The 21,788-nt window shown below is 45.1% G+C and overlaps 1 protein-coding gene across 14 annotated transcripts in view; it reads left to right on the top strand.

The window, feature by feature from the left end:
• The first annotated feature begins 1,721 nt into the window (after positions 1-1,721).
• The window catches only part of ST3GAL5 (ST3 beta-galactoside alpha-2,3-sialyltransferase 5), a 33,157-nt gene continuing 13,090 nt past the window's right edge, over positions 1,722-21,788 (top strand). For 2 of the 14 annotated variants that reach the window (XM_072037863.1, XM_027455727.3), the window contains exon 1: positions 8,979-9,139. In XM_072037863.1, coding sequence (XP_071893964.1) covers positions 9,103-9,139 — 37 coding nt within the window. In that variant the 5' untranslated portion in view covers positions 8,979-9,102. Of the gene's footprint in view, positions 1,817-8,978; positions 9,140-9,946; positions 10,552-13,484; positions 13,507-19,952; positions 19,975-21,788 lie in introns of those variants that run through there. The other 12 variants (XM_038178430.2, XM_027455731.3, XM_072037865.1 and 9 more) reach the window with 10 other exon arrangements.

The raw sequence follows: 21,788 nt of genomic DNA, 5'->3' as shown, positions 1-21,788 counted from the left end.
TGGGCATGTTTGGTTGTTCAGAGGTCAGTGATTACCATTCAGCAGCTCTCATAAGTAAAAATCCCCCTCCTCCTAAAGCAAAGCCTTAGGCTTCAACTCCAGGGCGGGTCTGGATGTGACGAGCATGGCAGCTTCAGCATCGCTGCCTGGTTATGATAACAGGGCTAACTTACGGTGTTTTGGTAGGCAGGAACAACTGCTGGGAAAGCATACAGTAAAGTGATCAACAGCTTACACATTTGCTCAGTTTCCCAAATATTAGCAAGCCTGAGGAGAAATCCTTTCAGGCCTGGCACAGAGCAGGACTTGAGCTATAAGCCCTCTCCCCTTCTGCAGCATCTTCGTATCTTCTACATCACCCTGACTTACAGTTTGTGCCTGGCAGCCTTGGTGCAGTTCTCAATGTTACCTATTCAGCAGCTTAGCCTTACTTACAATTTCCCATTCTGCTGCTCACACGAGGTATATTTTTCTTTAAGCACAGCTCTCTGGCTTATCTTGAATGTAGCCTGGGTACCAGGAAAGTGCTCGTGGAAGCTGAGTGACTGGCAAGAGGTTTTCTTCAGTCACGGCCCCGTTAGCCTCTTCATTTTTACTGTATTTTTTTTTTCACACTTTTTTTTTGTTTTTTTTTTTTTTTTCACTCAGTGTGTATCTGGTGTACCTCAAGCAAAGATGCTGTGAAGATTACAGTGGTGGCTTTCTCAGCAGCGTGGTGCTTCGTTATGAGCTCACAGCAGGCTGAATCAGTGAAGACGTCAGTTCTAGCAAGGTTGACACCCAAGTCTGGCAGCATTTTGTGTGTCTGAGCATCTGTTTGAGTGAACGTAGGCTTGCCGTGAGATACCTGGAAATTAAGAATGTGACTCATACAAACATCCGCAGGGTGTAACTTACCCAGCCATGAATGAAGGTCACGTTGGGGTTTGGCTGAGAGAACCCGACACACACAGGTCCACGGGACCTGACAGGCTGTGTCCACGGTGCTGAGAACCAGCTGATGTCCTTGCAAGGCCACTCTGTAATCTTCAAAAGGGCATGGAGGTTGGTGGGCAACTGGAAAAGGCAAATGCCAAACCTGTTTTCAAAAAAAAAAAAAAAAAAAAAAGGCTACAGAATCAACCTGGGGAAAACAAATGGGTCAGTCTCACTTCAGACCCTGAGAAAATCATGGAGCATGGCCTCACGGAGCATGTTGCTGGACACCTGAAGGAGAAAGGTCTAGCAAAAGGTCTGGATTTACCAAGAATAAATCACGTTGGATCAACCTTATTCTCTTCTAAGACTGGATTTGTGGATGATGGGAGAGCAGCAGATCCTATTTATTTTGACTTCAGCTTGCTTTCAACAGCATCTCCAAGAATATTCTTGTACCAATTTAGGATGTTATGGTCTGGATCGGGGGGCAATGGGATGGGTTAAAACTTGCTTGGATGATCAGGGTCATGGCTAATGAGGTGTGCTCCTTGGGGTAATTCGGGGGTCTCTCCTGGGACCCGTCCTGTTTAACATTATCCATATTATTCATTGTTATCCGTGACAGAGTGCCCTCTCATCAAGCCTGCAGGAGACACAATGTTGGGAGGGCCAGCCCATATTATGGAGGGTACGGCTGCCACTCAGAAAGACCTAAAACACCAGAGGGGAACCTTTATGAGTCAACAGAACCTTTATGAAATCCCACAAGAACTTGTGCAAAGTTCTGGGAAAGGAAACACGCCCGGCAGTGACACGGGCTGGGGAATGACAGGGTGGGGAGCAGCTCTCCAGAGCTGAATTTGAGAAGATGGAGCCAGGATCTTCACTGAGGTACAAGGTAGGGGAATGAAGAGACATTGATCAATTGGAATGTGAAATCTTCTGACTAGATACAAGAAACCCCTTTCTCACCATGAGGAGAGTCAGATAGCAGGGCAGGTTGCCCAGGGATGTTGTAAAAACTCAGTTCTTTGACATTTTCAAGGCCTGACTGGGTAATGTCTTGAGCAACCTCATCTGACCTCAGAGCTGACGCTGCCTGGAGCAGAAGTTTGGAGGAGAGATCTCCTGAGGGCCCATCTCATTTGAATCGCCCTATGTTCCCAATGTATGCAATTGCAGTATATCCGCAGAGTAGTTTATTTACAGAGGGGAATGTTTGCTTAACTGATAAAGAACGGCACAAAAGTAGTGTGGTCTGTGGCATATATGTACTTCCAGTGAAACAACCTTTTATTATGTTCCCTCCTCAGAGAGACGCCAAAGGTTACGGGAGATACGCTAAGTAAACAGGCTAATCAAAACCACAATGTTGGAATTCAAACCAGCGACTGATAAGTGCTAATACTTAACTCCGAAGAAAACTGCTAATCTGCCTAAACAAAATTCAGGAAAAATAAATGGTATCAGTGATCTTTACTGGGTGTTAAAGATTACGTTTCCATTTGAACGTGCCATCCTGATAGACGTATCCATGAAGGTCTGGGGTAGGGGAGGAAGAGGGGGACGAAAGAAGCCAGAAGAGTCTTTCTCCTGGCTCAGGCTGGTGTGATAGCGTTTTATCTTCTCCGGACAGGCTGTCTGCAGACAATCCCTTGTCCAAGATACGCCTCCCAGGCAGCTGAGCCATGGGGCTCGCCTTGTTACAGCCTCCCAGGGCTGTTTGGCACAGCAGGCTGGGCGCTCTTCTCCTCCTGTATTACTTTCCTCCACACGCTCTTCAGAACTACTCTCAGACATCTGCAGTCTCACGAAATGATTTAAGGTTATATTCGCTCTCTATCACTAATGTTTTGTGGCGTTAGGTAATTGCTTAATTGAGCATTCAGGAAAGCATTAATATATTTTTCTCTGCAAATGCATTATTAATATATACATTACAATCTCTGCTGTTAAGGCTTTGTACAATTATTAATAGACTTACAATGATATGAACTGGACGAAAATATTTTCTTCGAGGGAAGAGAAATGCAAAAGGATACGGATTGTAACTGGTCTACCATCATTTTAAGTTACTTATTCGTATTAAAACTCCTTTACTCCAATAGTCCCAAGCCTGTCTGCACCAGCCAAAGTGGAAAGCGTGACTGTTTCTGTTCTGCTTCCCTTCAGTTCACAATGCCAGCTTGGGTGTTTGAGGAATAACTGCTTCATATCTACTCATTTTGACAACTGACTTGGCTGCAATACAACGTTGTTTCTTTTCCCCAGACGAGCACACCGTATATAACACTGCCTCTTTCTTCCAGGCTCTATTTAGGATTGCACTGACAACCTGTCTTCCCTGAAAGTGGGAAAGGCAGCACATCTACGCGCATTAATTGTTGTTAATGCTTCTGGGAAGAACACATTAAACACTTTTAATGAGATTTTTTTTTTTTTTTCAGAATAGCGTGCAGTGCTGAAAATGTAAGTGTACTTAAATATAATACTGAGGTACAGGAAATGGTGAAGGGATCAAGGCAAAGACAAAAAAAGAGCTGCAGAAGAAAAAAAAGTGCTCAGGGAGATTATAGCAGCCGGGTGTCTCAGGGTTGGGAAGTAATATTCTGAGGCTGACTGTTAAAATAATCATTAAAGCATAAAAACTGATACTGGGTCGGATCAAAGCTCCATCTAGCCCAGCCACCTTCTGACAGTGGCTGACAGTATGTGAGTAGGAAGGGTGTAAGAACAGGGCAAACATGTTCTGTATTTCCCCTTGATACTTTCCCAGCTCTAGCAACTTGCCAGTCAGGAACTTGCTGAGCTAGAGCAAGAGTCTTTGATGATTTTTCAGTTGCTTTTAAAGCCCGCGTAAAGTTTTGGTATCTACAATATCCTGAAGCAACAACTACCGAGAGCTTAATTACAGGCTATGTGAAGAATTATCTCCTTTTGTTTGTTTCGAGCCTTCCTAGTTCTGCTTTCATTTGATGTACCCCAGTTCTTGTACCTGAAAAGCTAGAGAACAATCTCGATTCCTGCTCATTATTTGGACCACTGAAAATTTTATAGGCTGTGACCCTACTCCCCCACAACTACAGACTGAAGAGACCCGATTGAGTTAGCCATGCCCCCACCTGGAAGCCCTCGTGCTGTTTCTGCTCATTCTGTTAAATGTTTTGATTCTCTTCCAGTTCCAAAATATTATTTCTGAGTTGGGCTACTACACTTACACAAGGAATTCAAGACATAGGTGCATCAGTGCAATGACATTGTATAACATTATTCTTTCTGGTTTGACCTCTTTCTCTCCTAATAATTTTTAATACAATCGTAACAATTCTCAATTTGATCACTTCTGAGCTCTAAGCTGAGGTTTTCACAGCACCACCTCTTGTTACCTCACGATTTTTTTTCCTCAGTGGTAAAAGTCAACTCAAAGCTCCTCTCTCTCTCTCTCTCTCTCTATATATATATAAAGCCAGGATTATTTTTTCTCATACATTACCCTTTCATATTTATCTGATTTGAATTTCATCTGCTATTTAGTCTCTGAATCAACAAAATTATTTGCAGCTCTTCACAGTTAGCCCTACTCTGAAGAGCTTAGTATCATCAGCATGTTTTGTAAGTCACTATTGACCTCCATTTCTATCAATTATTTGTCCATTTCTCATGTCCCTTAGCAGACTATTTTTTTTTTCTTTAAAGTTCATTTCAGGAGGAATCTTACTGAGTGCTTTTCATCAGAAGCAGTTCATTGAATCTCTTCTGGTCCATGAGTTTGCTGTGAGCCACTAATTTTCTCTACCATAGCTACACTGACTTCCCCTAAAGTGTCTTCTCTATGTGTCCGCTAAGTCTCTTCTGTTCTTCGGCATAATTTTTACTTATTTGTCTAGCAAGGATGTCAGGCTTCTGGTTCAACAGTTTCCAAATCCCTTCAAAGAACTGGTGTCTCATCAGCAACCTTTCAGTGCCCTGTGATGCTGAGGTAGTTTCAAGTGAGAAGTTAGGGACAGAAGTTAGTACCTGCTCTTCCTCATCTCTGAGCTGCTTGAAAACTCCTGGCTGAATGCCACCTGGTCTCAGCAGTTTGCTGCTGTTCATTTTTCAAACATTCCACACTTTTTTCTAGTTACACTTCACCTTGAGACATGTCTTCCAATCCCTCACCTTAAAGAAGCTTCCCAGTATTGGAATTTGCCCCAGCTCATCCATGCCATTCGTAAATGTAAAAATCCATTTAGTATTTATTCTGTGGCTGTATCTTTGCCATGTGATCCTTCTTTTTTGCTATCTATTTGCCTTACAGACTGGTCAAACTCTCTGGGAGGCTTCCTGATTTTGTTCAGAGAAAGATTTATTATCTTTGTTCAGAGAAAGATTTATTATCTTTTTTATCTTTTCTGAGCTGCTCCTAAATCTCCTTTTCTGACTTGTTTATCATGCTCTGGGATAGAACCCATCAGAGCTTATGATTCTTTTTTTCCCTACTTTGGATACAACTTCTACATATACTTGTTGAAGGAAGACATCTTCATCCCGTAATGTTCCGTACCATGCTATCAGTTGTACAGTCTGCCTTGTAGAAATGCTCTGTTCTGGTGCAGTTCTTCTTCCTCCAGAACAGCGTCTTTAAACAGTCTCCATGCCACCCTTAAATATTTTAGATATTTCCTTTAGTTTCTCTTTATTAAAAAGTACATGTATATATATATATATTTAAATATATATTTTTTTTATTACTCCTCTTTTCTGAAAGGAAGAGGAGTAATTCTCTTTTTTTCTGGTGCTACTAGGGTTTTGAATCTAAAGACATTATGGTTACTCTTACAGTGTCCTTGTCAATAGTATTATTACGGTAATAATATTATGGTATCTTCCCACTGAGATTAATAATGTCTTGGCTCCTGCCTCTGTTCGGAAGAAGGCTGACAGGCCATGGTTTTACATGCTGTCCACAGGGTGTAGGCACACTGCATAATTTTTTTGGTAATTGGTCCTCTATTAGCATAGCTGAGGTGTGTGGGTTTCTATGGTGGATTCTTCTTTCCATGAGTCTGTCCTTAACCTTTTCTGGAATATATTTCAACTTTTTTGTGACTAAGTATCTTCTATCACCAGTAACAGAAAAAAATTATCTTCCAAATATGAGCGTCATATAGGACATGAAGATAATAAATATCTATGTAAATTTGCCTTTGTCTTGCATGCAAATTGGACAGATTCCAGCTATACAGATGACTAATGTCATTAGATGCACTGTTCTAGCTATACAATTTATGTGTAACCACAGGAGAAATGTCACCTTTTTAAAATTAGCGTGGAAAATGCAGCCTGCTTTTATAGCAACAAGCACCTAGTTACGGAAGCCCTCTGTTGAGAAAATGCTTTTCCTGTGAAATACAGCATGACTGTCTAAGCATTTCTTCTCTAGTACAACAGCAGTGCCACTATTCTGTAATTCAATCATCAATCAGAATAAACATTAAAGCATAACGCAGCTTAATAAAACCATTAGACTGTGCCACAGAAATAATTACAAAGGCTGGTAATAAGAGAGAGCCATTTACTTAAATGGAGCATCATTTACCTTACCCCACCCAGTCCCAGTAAGACAGCTAGGACGTGGTAGACAGCAGAATCCATGATTCAGACTCTTTCCTAGAGGGCAAAATTGACCATTAAACCTGAAAACAGGTCTTGGTGTGGATCTAATTATGCCCAGAGCTGAGATCTTTGATTCACCATTAAAAACCAAAAGGTTTCCAAGGTCCTAGTTCCGCTACAGGAATTTTTACAGAAATCGTTAGCCAGAAACTCACCCAGGAGGCAGTTAAAATAGCAATCCAGGTGGGGTAAGAAGGCAATTAAACAAACAAACAAAGGACAAACACAAAACATTGAAAATAACACAAGCACACCAACCTAAAACCAGACCCGAATAAATAATTTTCTTTGAGCAACTGATGCATATGTCAAAGGGATGGTGCTTTTAGGGTTGTTTAAATAAGGATATTGAGGACAAACAAATTGTGAGGCTTTCAGAAGTGCTCTGGTGCCTAATTCCCATTGATTCAGCAAAGAATTGACCAGATGCACTCCCTTTCCACGCCTAGCTATATGTTTAATCATCTAAATGTCTCTGAGCATCGCTATGTCTGTAACCACAGATCTCAGAGATCATGGGAATGACCCTATTACAGCGTCTGATGAGACTCTGCCCATCTCTTCCCCCATCCTCTCTCCCGGCGTGGCCCCACGGTTTGAGCTCTGCGCACACCGCCGATCCGCTGAGATCACTCCTGCAGTTTTCTGAGAAAGGAAGAATAGAAAGCATCTTTGTTGCAGCTGCTCTTCTTCGAGGCTGCTTGCAAAGCCTGGTTGTTTCCCGGCCGAAGCCTGATGTGACGGGCCCTGTGACACCCTGGGGCATGCCTGACTGCACAGTCGGGGTCTTTATTTGCATCTTCTGGCTTCATCTGTAAGTCTGAGGCAATGAATGGTTCCTTGCAGTCACGGAGGAGCAGAGATAAGGGCTGATCCCAATGGATCTTCTGTGTTTGGTTATGCCAATGGCTGAAAAAATGGAGAGGGATTTTTTTTATTTTTTTTTTGCATGTGAAACTTATATATTTTCCTAGAATTATACAAACAGCCATCAAAGATCTGACTATAAATCTAATACCAACAGCCAACAGAACACAGAAGCGACGTGTTGTCTGTTGCAGAGATTAAGCGACACAGTTTAGCAAGAGCTGTAAAGGAGAGACCAACATACCGCGAAAAAGTGCTTCTACATTTACGTTAAGCTCACAATTTCAAAGAATTTTAGTCTTCCTGCTTTGGGACACCGCCAGTCCCATACATCCTGGGGAGAAACACCACACGAGTGCCATTTCCCTGTCGCCGATCTGCACCCAGAGAGCTCAGGGACCAGTGGCTGCCCCAGCCACAACTGTTGTTCCCGTTTCCCAGTAATCCTCGAGATTTGGGGATAATTTTTTTAGACACCGCAGCGATAAGCACCCTATCAAAAAGAGAAGCTCCTTGCCAGCACGACCCGCAATGCTTTAATCAGTTTCCTTGCTTAATCAGCTCTTGCTCACAGCTGGTGCACAGCCTATATAGCTTTGCACCAGTATTTTTTTTTTCCCTCAGATCATTTATTTTTTTCTCATTTATTTATTTATTTATTTATTTATTGTTTTTCCTTGTGGTTCAATTTCTGATAGTGCCATGGTAACATCAGATGGGCTGCAAGGTGGCTTCCCCTCTCCTGTAGGTTCAGCACCCGCTGGATGCCTGCGATGTGCCACAAACTCGGGTGCATTTTCACGCTGCCTGTTGGCAGGGTTTATGCGGCTTTTGTTGAAAAATAATAATAAAAAAAATCCCTAGCAACTGCAGGGGGAGGGCTGAAAACCTCCACACACCCGAGGCGTGGGGATTAGGGAGCCGAACAAAAGCAATTAAAATTTCATGCTTTTCGGTGGCAGATCTCTCGGGTTCGTCTCGGCTGAGGGTGAAAACGTTGCAGAGAACCTAGAAATTCTGTGATTCTGTGTGAAAAAACGAAGAACTTCTTTACCGAAAGGGTTGTTAGACATTGGAACGGGCTGCTCAGGGAAGCGGTGGAGTCACCATCCCTGGAAGTCTTCAAAAGACGTTTAGATGTAGAGCTTAGGGATATGGTTTAGTGGAGGACTGTTAGTGTTAGGTCAGAGGTTGGACTCGATGATCTTGAGGTCTCTTCCAACCTAGAAATTCTGTGATTCTGTGAAACAAAGGGGAGGGAAAAGAGCGGGGAGCCAGCGCCGGGCGCTGCTGTCCTCTACCGGCACGCAGCGCCGCGAGGGCGAAATAAAACACACAAAACCCCCATACACGCGAGCTTTTCTCATTTTATTCTTTCCTAAAAGAGCAGAAATGGGAAGAAAAAACCCTCAAAACGACAGCAAACCCAACATAACCACCCCCTCCTCACGGCGGAGGGCTCCCCCGTCAGGGGCGGAGAGCTCCCCTCAGGGCCGCAGCGCGCAGGCCCCGCCGCCGGCCGCCTCCGCCCGCCCCTCGGCCCGCGGTGCGGGGCCCATTGGCTGCGCTCCGCCACGTGCCGCAGCCGCCGCCGCCGCTGCTGCTGCTGCTGCCCCCGCCGGGGCCGTTACCTGCGGCGGGGCCGCGCCGCCCGCCCCGATGCGGAGGCAGGGCGCCCGGGCCGAGCCCAGCGCAGGTGGGTAAGGGCGGCGAAGGGGGTTGGTTTTGGGGGAAATCCAAGGGTTTTGAGGGAGGATTGGGGCGCTGCGCGGTAAGGAGAGGCGGGTTATTGGGTCGGGGAGGGGGGCTTTTCCCTCAGAAGGGGCGTTTTCTGTCAGAGAGGGGGGGTTGTTCCCTCACAGAGCGGGTTTATTCCCTCAGAGAGGGGCTTATTCCTTCATAAAGGGGTGTTTTTCCCTCAAAGAAGGGCTTTTTTTCCTCAGAACGGGGGCTTTTCCCCTCACGGAGGGGCTTATTCCTTCAGAAAGGGGTGTTTTTCCTTCAGAAAAGGGCTTCTTTTACCTCAGAGAGGGGCTTATTCCTTCAGAAGGGGATGTTTTTCCCTCAGAAAAGGGCTTTTTTTCCCTCAGAACGGGGGCTTTTCCCCTCACGGAGGGGCTTATTCCTTCAGAAAGGGGTGTTTTTCCCTCAGAATAGGGCTTTTTTACCTCAGAGAGGGGCTTATTCCTTCAGAAGAGGGTGTTTTTCCCTCAGAAAAGGGCTTTTTTTCCTCAAAACGGGGGCTTTTCCCCTCACAGATAGGGGGGCTTTTCCCTCAGAGGGCTGCTTTCCCCTCACAGGCGCTGCCCTCCGAGGCGTGAAGGCTCCGATCTCTCCGTGCTGTTTTTATTTATTTATTTATTTATTTTTATTTTTTATTAATTTTGAGGGTGGGGTCGCCTCCACCACGCCAGGTGCGGGGCTCTGCCGGGGAGGGTCAGGGCAGGGCGAGGAGAGGCCTGGCAGCGCCGCGCCGCCGCCCCCTTCCCTCCCTCCCGCCCCTATCCCTGCCCCTATTTCAGCCCCTTCCCTGCCTCATCCCCCTTCCCTGCCCCTATTTAAAGCTGGCCCCACGGCAGCCCTGGCTCCGGAGAGCTGGCCCCGGGGAAGGCTGCGGCGATGCAGGTATTCCCCGGCTTTTTCGGGCCTCTTCCCAGCGCCAGGAATGCGGCTGGGGCTGTTCGGAGCCATTCTGCCGAAATAAAACGTGTAGGCTTCTGCTTGCCTGTGGCTTGCCATGGTGTTTTTGCGGGTGATTTTCATTTTTTTTTTTTTTTTCTCTCTGCGCTGGAGCGATCGGGAGGCAAACCAGCAATTATTTCTGGTGCGGCTGCCAAAACCTTCCTGTCTTCTCCGGCGCTGCTCAGGGAGAGTTCTCGTGCTGAGTTGGATTGTTTCTTTCTATTTTTGGTAGATAAGATCGAAATATAAGGGTGATGGAGGAGAGCTGTTTATCTTACGTTTCTCTTTAGTTATGGAAATTAATGGGAAACGTTCATGAAATCGGTGGGGGTAAATGGCTTTCCCATGGCTGGCTTTGCCGTAACACGGAGATCAAGGGAAAATACAGATATGTATTTCTTTTTGTCCTGAAGACGGCTTTTTGAGGTAAATGCTCCTGTGTGGATATATGTTTACGTGTCTAAAGTGGATGTGGATTTTTAAACCCAGCTTACAGTTGAGATGCAAGCGCCTGGCTTAGACGTGTGCACCGGTTCCCCGCAGACCGTGTGTTACTCCCTCCGTCCATCCGTTCTGCTGCAGCAAGGTTGCTATCTCCCTTCCAGCTCAAGCGCCAGGAAACCTTGAGCTGTCTGCCGACCCCTCTGCTGAGGCAGCAAACTCAGGGAATTTCACGGAAAGGTCAAAATGCAGCTGAGGAGTTAGAGCGTGTGAGAATGGTTTGGTGCCTTGGCCGCTTCCTTTGGGCTGGTGAGGAATGGGCTCACCTGGGCTGTGGTTTCCTGGAGCTGCTGGGGATGTAACCTCTGTCCTTCTGTGGAGCGTGATTAAATGAGCCAAATGGTTGACAGACAGTTAGGGGCAGGATGTAGGAAAAGAGAGCGTGGTAGCAGCAATTTCCTTTCAGCAAGGGAAACAGGCAAAAATGTTTAATTTTGTTTGTTTTATGGGTATCTGGAGATGAGAGATGTGGAAAGGGCTGTTAAGTGCTGAGGTTGCTGTAGAGCTCTGGTATTTGATGTGAAGGTTGTTTTGCTTGAGGAAGAAGTCCTGGAAAACTTCTGAAGGTCTCGAGCTTTGATCAAGGCGAAGTTATTGAACAAGACTCAACCGATACTTCAAATTTGTCGTGGAGTAATTTTCACGTTACAGGCGAGTCTGGACAAAACTTGATCAAACACAACAGCTTAAAGCACCTGATGCCTTGAAACCGCAGAGCGCTAATTCAGATGAAGGACCTGATGACAGAGACGTCTCCCCTGCTGCAGGCAACTCTCTTGTGAGGTCATTCATCAATTATTAAGGACTTTCTTAGAATGTCTTGTAGGCTCTTGCCTTCCCGTAGGACTAAGGGAAAATTATTCCTCCGCTGCCCAGGAGTCCTGTGCTCCTAGTTCATATATATTTATGACCACTTTTTCCTGTGTGCTGACGTTCTCCTCCTGTTTGTTTTCCTCTGTGGTGTTTACGTGCTTGGTGTGTCTCAGGGTGAAATCGCAACTTGTTGCGTGGAGCTAAAAAAAGTCAAGCTGTTGGTTCTCTTCGGGAGCAGCTCATCATTTTCTCCTTGCTCTGCAACCTGTTAAGTCCTGAAGGTTTGACTTCATAAGTTAGCCACTAAAATTGATTCTAGCAACATTTTTTGCTATATTGTAAGCCTTTTCTTCACGGTACACATCTGGCGTGGACTCTTCTGCTTGTATAGCCTCAAGTGTGAGTTTTGCCATGAACTCTTAAGGTGTCAGATGATACTGTGGTAAAAATGCTGCTGTACCATTAACATTGCTCCATAATTACTAGTTGTTCGGTGCTATTCTGCTGCATAATTCAGATGTAATACGAAACATCTTGGCCGTGGAAGTCTGCTGGCATGTTTCCTTAGCCCAGTAAAGATTAATGCTATGCCCTGTCTTTTCTGACCGTTTCTTCTAGGGATGATTTATTCTCCAAGCTTCCCATGTAAGGGGAAAGATCTCGTTTGTTTTGGCTTCCTCGCAGGGGCTCAGAAATACCTTCCACTGTGTGAGATTAACTTGCCCGGGTAGGGGTGGGTGCCGTGCTGATGTACCGTCGTGCTCTCTTCCTCCTCTCCGGGCTGCTGAGTTCATCCACAGAGCACCGACCGGTGCTTGCACGGATGCAGGGCTTGTGGTTTGGAGAGGAGAACATGTGGCAGAAAGGAGCGTGCGAGATGTGCCTGGGAGGGGTGGCTGAGTGCTGGCTGGGGACGCTGCGCTTTGCTCCTCGTGCACGTTCCCCTGCTTCAGCTTGAGTTCAGAGGAACGCCTGACCTCGGGTTCAGAACATCCTGTGCAGACAGGCTACCGTTTCTTACACTGGTAACCTATACAAAGAAAAACTGGCATCTGCTGGCTTAATTTTTTTAAAATTTTGTTTAAATTAAAAAAGGGAGGGGGAGGCTCAAAAGTTTCCTTTGCAGGGAAGAAATCTATCTTTTTAATACCACGCTGTTCACAACAGCAGTTCTTTGACTCACCTGTTGGTTCCTGCTCGGCTGGAACGCTGTCCTTTTGTGGAGCTCGTTTGAGAGTCAGAAAAATTCCAAATTCAGGCAGTTTTCTTCTGTCACAGAGCACCGGTTGCCTCCATAAGCATTGCAAGGACATCTAGATGATAATTCTTGTGCTTGTGTTGGAGATATTTGCTGTCGTTCACTTCGGAGTACCTGAGGAAGGTTTCACAGCAAGGCTTAGGAACGTTTGGAGCACTCAGCTAGAGGAGAGGGTGCCAAGGCAGGAGTGAAACTGAGGGTGAGCCCTGTTTTGAATGTCTTTGCCCATAACGTTATTTTAACCGAAGCTCTTAATATCTAGAAAGCTTCCTGGGAATGCTGCTGGAAGGAAGCATTCTTTCGGGAGGTGTTAGCCTCTGAATATCTCTGATAGTGTCCATAACTGAACCGGATTTGAGCTGGAACAAATTTTTGTGTGTTGAGGTCTGGCTGACCCAAGGTTAAGAGCAAATCGTAGCCTAACTATGTATATCCTTCCTAGAGGAAAGGACTGGGCAAATAGACCCGATAATTTCAGCTTAGTAATGATTTCATGAGCTGCTTGTGGCTGATGTTGCAAAGAGGATGTAGGAATCTGCCATTAAACAATTAGAAGAAAATGCAAGGAGAGAAAAATGATGTTGCCTCTGAGTTGCTCTTGCTTCTTGCTGGTTTTCTTGGCTTCAGGCAAAACAAAAGCTCCTGCCTGTGAACCTGTCTCTGGCAGTGCCTGCTAACTGCCCTGAAGTTTTCCTTGACTCCTCCTTTTGCTTTTTTTGCCGATTCTGTCCACATGTGTAGGATACGTTACTGCATTCTGTCTTTCTGAGAAGACAGATCTTGACCAAATGAATTTGAGATTGCACAGGGTACGTTGTTTTTTTACTTTCTATTGTCTGATTAAAAAGCCTTAACATTCAAAGTTCATTTGGTAAGACGCATTATACAGTAATGTAATCAATGTCTGTTGTAGGTGCTTATAACCGTATTACAGGCTAAACTTCTCTCTGCCATCAAGGAAGTATTGTTTCTACAGACTTTATTAAATTAGCTGCAGCAACGGACTCTACTGCTCATCAGAAGAGGCATGTCTGTCAAATACTCATTCTTTGTACTGTTCAGTAGTAACATGTACAAAGCTGATAAGGTTTATCAAATGTCCCGGTATATTAAAGTACCCACGCTACTGTGGGGTTTATATAGTGGCAACAGAAGAAATACTTGACAGAAGTCTCCAATTTTGTACCTTTAGTTCCATTTTTTCCCTCCTCTGGGAAGAAATTGCAACAGCTCTTAGACTACTCTCTTCTTATTTACAACCATTTCTGCTAAGAAGTGGTAAGGTGATGATCAGAGGATTATTTGAAGATAAACATCCAACAGTTAGTCCATTGCTACAGATTGTAACCCAACAGCCTTTCATGCTGCTGCAAGTCCCTGATAAGTCTGCCTCAGATCTTTAATATCTCAGGAATTTTTCCTCATGCTTCTGGTTTTAAGGGATTATTGTCATGTGCTGCTGGAAAAAAAAAGTCTTAAGGAAGATATTCAAAACTTTAACGTGTTGCAGAAAGAGATTTCCCAGTCGGAAACAGTTCCTTTAGAACAAATTGTCTGTTTCTTTTCATTCCCCACTCTTTCCTGTGTATTCTGTTACTCTGGACAAGTGGGCCCATTCAGATAAAAGGATTTTGACTTCCATTGTGTAGGTTTGAGATCCAATTTCAGCATCTGGGCAACTCTTCAACTGGCTTTTAAAACCTGTGTTTGAGATTTGGCTTAAAAATTTGGATTCACTTCTGCAGCTGCCGTTGGAAAGAAAGGCAGTCCTTCGCCAGGGTGCAGTTTCTGGAGTTTCTCGTGCTGCAGAACGCTCGTCTGTTGTTCTAGGCTGGTTGGTTACCAGTTCCAAACTGGTTTTATATTTAAGAAAAACCCAGTGTTTTGGGTGGATAAAAATAGTCTACTTTATTGCAGTTGTAAGGTAGGAGCGTGACTTGGCTTCAACTCTTTTTATTCTTTGCATCATCTTTTTCCTCCCTGAATATTGTTGGGAGAGGGCTTCATCCAATGTCGATTAAAAGAGAAGGTTGTTTGTAATGATTTCTTTTAAACAGGACAGAGCTTATTTGCAAAACTTCTTTCATACTGGCTTACTCTTTCCAGTCAAGAGATGAAGTTCAAAAGCAAAGAAAGGCTCTGAGGGAGTCACAGATTGATGCAGGAGACCGGGGAGGGAGAGCACGTTGAGCATAAACGATGGGGTCTCGTAGCAGAGAGAGCCTGGGTGGGCCACGGCGTTTGCCAGCTTGTTTGGAAATCTGTGGAAATAACCCACAGGTGTCAAAACCTCTGGTCGGAAGAGCTGATGGTGACCTTGCTCAGGCATTTTCAAGAGCAAGATGAAGCCATGAGGGGCAGGAGATGCTCTGGGGGACACGGTCCCCAACTCCTGCACTGCCCGTTGCCTCCCCAGAGGAGTTGGGATTGGATCCGTGTGCAGCCTGGGGCAAAAAAAAAAAAAGGGCGGGGGGGGAACGGAGACGAGGAAGTCTGGGAAAAGGAGGAGAGAGGTGTTTACTCATGGGTTAATCATTTTTTTCCCCCCTCAATGTTTGAGTCTGTGGTTAGAAGTTGCATTAATTAGAAATAAATTCAGCTAAGTAGAAATTCCCCAAGTCAAGTCTGTTTTGTCCACTACAGTGAGCTCAGCAGGATTGGAGGATGTGGCATGGAACTGTGAGCACTTTCCAAGTTTTCTGAAATCTGTATAATTTCCATTTATTTTTTTTAAATGTATCTACTGACTTTTTTATCTTCTTTTCTTTGTAAAAATTTTTAATTTCTTAGGTGCTATTTTCAGCTGAGAGGCTCTCTTAACAGATGGCTCTTAAACATTTTGTACATCTCAAAAGAAGAAGAAGAAAAAGGCAAACCACAAACTACTATCCAGTTAATAATTTTCCCTTGTTTTTTTTTTTTTTTTTTTTTTTTTTTTTTTTTTTTTTAAGATCTTTTCTTCTTTGATCTCTGGGTTTTAGTACTGCAGAAGCAAACAAAATTTATCCTAACTATAAATTTTACCAAAGTAACTTTTCTTTTGTTACTTAATAACATGCTATTTGCCTATTGCTCTTCGTTAAGGCTTTCAAGATGAATATAGTATCTCAGCTATTTGGTCAGTAAGGAAGACAAAATGTGTGATCTGTTCCCTGGGCACAACCCTGGCAAGCAGTCACAGATGTTAGTGGTGTAGTTGTCCCCTAATTTTTGTCTGTTTTCCTCAAATCTGTCCCAGGAAACAATCTGTAAGCGATTAAAGTTTCCTTAAAGGTACTCTAACCCTTTGCGTGAATTTTTGGAGTATGTCTGTGTTTAAATAAAACAAGACACAATTCCAAAAACAAGCCTTGAACAGGGCATGCAGAATTCATCAGTGATAATGTGTGCAGCATCTTAGTGAAGTACATCTTGCTAGAGTTTCTTCTGTGTACAAACACCTGTTCCTTTTACATTTCACCATTGTTTTCTGAAACACAAATGTTGCTTAAAATCAAATAAGTTTCATTTTATCATTTACTGTTTTTAGAAGCATGTTTCTAAAGTAATTTGTGCATATCTGATTTAGAGAAGGGGACATGAAATGAGCAGGTGCTTCTGGGGTGTTTTGTGTTAGTTTTACCACCTGATTTACTGCCTGTTCAAGCCCTATTGCTCTTGACTAGTGATCACTTTATGTAGGGTGTGTCTTCCTTCATTTGCCCTGGACTTTATACTGCAACTTCCCAGTGTTCTTACATGAACTTCAAAAGCTGTGCACCAAGACCTTGAGATGGACTGTCTTGTGGATGACTCAAAGTTTGCTGTTTCTATTCCTGGTAGTACCGGGAGAGAGAATATTGATTTCTATTTTCAACTCCCACAAGCTTCAGGTGTAGTTAATGTTGAGCTAGATGCTATACAGCTGTAAAACAAGATATCTCTTGTCCTTCCGCCTCAGGCAGCTTTCTCATGGACTCAATGATCCTTGTGGGTCCCTTCCAACTTGGGATATCCCGTGTGCAGTTGCAGGCTGCTGATATCTGTCCATGTGCAGGTACTTGCTGAGGTTGGATGGATAAATTCCTGCAGGAGTGGAGTTACTGCCTAACAGTAAGCGTGTGGGGAGACAGAGGAATGTCCTTGAATTGGACAGGTGAGGGAGGGAAGTGGAAACTGCATCCACTGCCTGGAGTTACAGCTCAGGGTCTTTAACAAGAGGATGGTGAGGGATGTAAGCGTGCCTCCTGCACTTGTCTACAGCCTGCTCTGGTTCTGTCTCCATGCCTTGTAACCCAGCTGGTAGAGCTTGAACAGCGGGGCTGAGAGTCCTTCCCTTTGTCCTCGGGTATATCCAGGTGCTCCACATAACCAAATGCAATTGTTCAGGGCGTGGCAGTGGTTGGGTGCAACTCAGCACACGCTGCTTTTTGTTGCTTAGCATTCCCACATAAAAAGACTTTAAGTCCCAAAGACTTAAATTAATTGCTTCTGAAATACTCTAAGTGTGGAAATCTTGTCTACTTAAGAATAACAATGAGACAAAAGTAAATTATGGTGAAAAGAATAACACCACAAAAAGCTTTGGAGTGTGTTCCGACTGATGGACAATTTAGCTTTCACAGCAGCTTTGCAGGGATCACTTAAGTTCAGTAGATGAAAAGCAAATTTAAGTCCCTCGAGTCTTCACTAATTACACCACAATGGGTAGCTATGGGAATGTCAATGCAAAATGTGATTGTAAGGCATCGTTTCTACTGAGGCATCTTTTGTAAGCAAATTGAGACACTTAGGGCTCTCAAAGCAAATGTTGTGCTGTCCCTTTCTGAAGGGGCACAGTGGTGTTTAAATGCAAACAGCAACATCTGAATATATGTGCTGCAGGCATAGCTGCTTGGCACTTTCTTAATTTATAAACTGCCAACTTAACTGGTTTTCTCTGTAAACTTGAAGACTTACTAGGACACTTCCCACCAGCTGAGGCTGCCCAAGGCTCCATCCAGCATGGGCTTTTGAACACCTTCAGGGATGGGGCATCCACAGCTCCTCTGGGCAGCCTGTTCCTGTGTCTCACTCCCCTTACAGTGAATGATTTCTTTCTAATGTCTAATATACATATATCCTTTTTCAGTTTAAGACCATTCCCCTTTGTTCTATCATCCACCACAACCCCTGAGTCCTTCTTTGCAGGGCTGCTCTTCATGCGTTCTTCTCCCAGTCTGGGATTGCCCCCCCCAGGTGCAGCACCTTGCCCTTGGACTTGTTGAACCTCATTTGGTTTCCATAGGCCCACTTCTCCAGCCTGTCCAGGTCCCTTTGGATGGCACCTCATCCTTCTGGGGTATCAGCTCGGCTTGGTGCCCTCTGCAGATGTGTTGTGGGTTCCCTCAGTCCCATTTTCTGTGTCATTGATGAAGATACCGAAAAGCACCGGTCCCAGGACAGACCCCTGAGGGACACCGCTTGTCACCAACCTCCACCTGGACATGGAACCACTCTGTGTGACACTAAGCCAATTCCTTATCCACTGGATGGACCACCCTTCAAATCAATCTCTTTCTAATTTAGGGATTAGTAGGTTGTTGTGTGGGACTGTGTCAGAGGCCTTACAGAAGTCCAGGTAGATGCCATCAGTCGTCTTCTCTTGTTGGCTGATAAAGTCCTTCTACCACAGAAGGCCACCAGATCAGGCAGGCATGATGTGCCCTTGGGAAGCCTTGCCTTATTGACTCAGTTCAGAGTGCAGGATCGAACTCCAAACAATTTGTAACAAAAAAGAAATAATAAATCACTTTACTGGATATAGATATATATATTTTTATTTCATCAGCAAAGGGATCGTCTTAAGTAAACAGAACTGACTAAAGTCAGCCTGAAGCAGACTGTTGCAGATGAAATGAAAACTGACATTATTTGTCATATAAACAGACTAAATAAAAATACTGAGTATGCTAAATACTAAGAGTTGGACTCAAAGAGCCTGTGCCGAGATGATTAATGAAATTCTCTGTTTCCTTGTTAATAAGCTCGCTTTCTTCTTGCACATCCAGGATGAGTGAGGTAAACTGGAATTTATTTTGCTCAGAGCCAGGGCAGACTGATGGTACCCATTCATAGCAGCCTTGCATTCCTCACTAATCCCCTTCTGTCTTCGCTGCTTTCTACCTCTTCGGTTCCTTCTCTTTCAGATCTCTGCAGCCTCCCCGTTTCTTTGTTTTGAAAGGCTTTGTGAAACCTGCGTCTCTTGGAGGAGCTCTCAGTGCAGTGCTGTAGCAGGAGGTTCTCATCTGTGGAAATTCTTGAAAGCTGACTGCTCGCAGACTGCTTTTTGATGATTTATACTGCAGAGGAGACTGGCCGTGGCGTTCTGTGCTGCAGGAGCACGTTGTTACATTAGGCAGTATCACATTTTTTATACATCGAATGGGTTTTCACAAGCGTTGCCATCAAATTGCACCGAAACCTGGGGCCTGGGGTCAGAAAGACCGATCTGCAAACAAATAAAAATCTGCACTGAACAAAGCAAAGGCAGCAAGGCTTTCATCCTACCCTCGTATTTCAAGCCGTAAAACTTTATGGGTTTGATTCAAACTGCTGGATAACGTGTGCTTAATCTGGAGCGTATTCCTTCATAAATTCTGCTGGTACTAGGGCCAGAACTCCCTGCATCGCTTGGCGTGTTGTTGCAATACTTTTTTCCCAGCAGAATCCTCCCCTACCTAGTCTGGCAGTAGCTGTTCCATGCAGAATGCTCTGCTCTAGCTTCCTATGGACTATGACCAAAGCTCCTTTTTATATTGCTTATCCAAGAGATAATTATTACATTGTTCCGTAGTGCAAACTGCCGAAGCTTGTTACCTGCTTTTTTAATCAGCTTTTTTTCTTTTTCAAAGCAAGGCTCCCTTTTTTTTTTATACTTTGCCCCAGCTGCGTCTGTGGAAGCACCAGATGGAATTATTGTTTTATTGTACATGCAGCACCGGGTGATCACGTCGGTGCTGTAAAGCCATCCATGTCAGGGAGCGACCTGCTTCCCTCTCGTCAAACAGCACCGAGTGCCCCTTGCTCGCGCTGCTCCCAGCCAGTCTCCGCAGTGACCCGGCTCCATGTGCATGGAGCAATCCTGGACTTTGCACGTGTTCTGCAAGCCTTTGCTCGTGCTCTCCTTCCGCTCTGCAGCAGGCTCTGATCGCTGCTCGCCTCTTGCACCGTGTGGGACCATGCTGGCCGTGAGCTGGGGCTGCTCCCAGTGTGTGCTGGCAGCGTGATTGCCGTGTGACAGCTGGTCTCCAGGACATGCGGGTATACAGCTGCTGGGTCCATCATGACTTGATAAGTCTCTACCCACGTGGGCTTGATAGGTTTGCTGAGAGCAAAATGGATTTGTAGGTACCTGGTGGTGTCAACACCCATTTTTCCTCCCCTGCGCTGATTTTTTTCAATTGTGTAGATGCAGTCAGAGGAGACAAGATATTGCTCGATTGATTGATTCCCTTGATCAATTCCCTGTGACCTGCAGCCTTGTATCCTCATAGATTGATTTCCAGCTTAACTGCTAGCATTCTGGGGACTTTGGCCATTGCTTAACCCTTGGTTTTGGTTTGCATTGTTTCAAGGCAAGCATGTTGATACCGACCTGTTTGTTCAGTGCTTTCAGACCTGCTGGAGTGTTGTGTTGAGTAAGGTATTGCTGCTCTGTTACAAAGGTCTGCAAATGCTTGTGACAGGTCAGAGAGTCTGTGGCATTGAGAAACAGAGCTAGGTGGGTACTTTGAGGTTCTTAGGCAGCTTGGTTATTTCAATATTGTTACGTTAGAGGTGAGTGGTGAAATTTTCTGCTGGAAAAAAAAAAAAAGGCTGCTTTTTAAGCTGTTTTGTGGTATGTGACTGCTTGCAGGTGGCTCTAGAGAGCATCACTTAACCGTTGTCTGCTCTTCAAAGGATGGAAGGTGCTGGCACTGATCTCTGCCCTGCTGCTGCTGTTTGTGGCTTTTGACCTGTGGTGAATCCTGGATTCATTACTGAGAAGCGACGTGTGGTGGTGTGGAAGCCTTCGTGTCATCTGCTGAACTAGATTTCAGTGGGTTGGACTGGAGGAGGGGACCTGTCCATCTCACCAGCTCCTTCATCCTGGTGTCTGAGAACATTGGGTGGCTGTTCGAATAGACGGTGGTTCAGAGTGGCAGTGCAGGCTAAGTTGAACGGGCAATTGCCCCACCTCATTTTACTTTATATGGGGACAAAAAGAGAATTGGGAATTGCCTCTAGATAAAAGCCTTCTCTTAGACCTGATTTTTTTTTTTTCTCATTAAAAAAACAACTTCCCTGTGACAGCTCTTGGCAAGAGAGCAGGAGTGTGAACGTCCTTGCAGGGCAGAGCAGGGAGCCTTAAGCACCGAGATCAAAGGCAGTGAGTAGGGCTGAGCTCTGCTGCAGGGGATCAGGCTGTTTGTCCTGTGGATGGCTGATCAAAGGCAGCTGCTTTGGGAGGTCAGTAAGGCCCTAAAAACCTTGTCTGTGCCCCTTTCTGGTCAGTACAAAGACAGCTGACTTGTGTAGTTAGACTTTGCTTTCCGGTTTTGCTCCCATCTTAGATTAATGGCAGCAGCCTGTGAGAAGTTGGTGTGCCAGCCTGCGTTTTTTCTTTCCAAAATCAGAATAGGAGCATGCTGATAGAAACTTGTGGGAGCTTACACACTGTCTCCTTCCTGCCAAGTGGTGAGGTTGCTTCTTGTTAGCACTCGGTGAGTGACTCGCCTATCTGTGCAGGGGTGCTGTGCATCCCTGCTGGGCTTGGGGTGTTCTGGGGGGAGCTGCTGCTGGGCACAGAAACTGCTGCTGTGCTGGCAGCCTCCTGGCCCTGCTGCCCTCCAGGCAGAGTTTTCTGCGTGTCCCTTCTGGTGCTTGCTGCTGAAGTTGCTGACTGTGTTGCTGGGGCTTCTGAAGAGGTCAGACTAATGGTAAGAGAGATATTGATAGACTGGAGGACTGGGCAATCACTGGCAGGCTGAGGGGAGGCCTCATGGCGGCCTGCAGCTCCCTCACAAGGGGAGCAGAGGGGCAGGTGCTGAGCTCTGCTCTCTGGGGACAGCGACAGGACCCGAGGGAACGG

The sequence above is a fragment of the Anas platyrhynchos genome, chromosome 4, assembly GCF_047663525.1.
Source record: "Anas platyrhynchos isolate ZD024472 breed Pekin duck chromosome 4, IASCAAS_PekinDuck_T2T, whole genome shotgun sequence".
In the NCBI taxonomy this organism is placed as follows: domain Eukaryota; kingdom Metazoa; phylum Chordata; class Aves; order Anseriformes; family Anatidae; genus Anas; species Anas platyrhynchos.
Note: the sequence above shows the minus strand (reverse complement) of the source record. Positions and strands in the feature narration are given on the sequence as shown.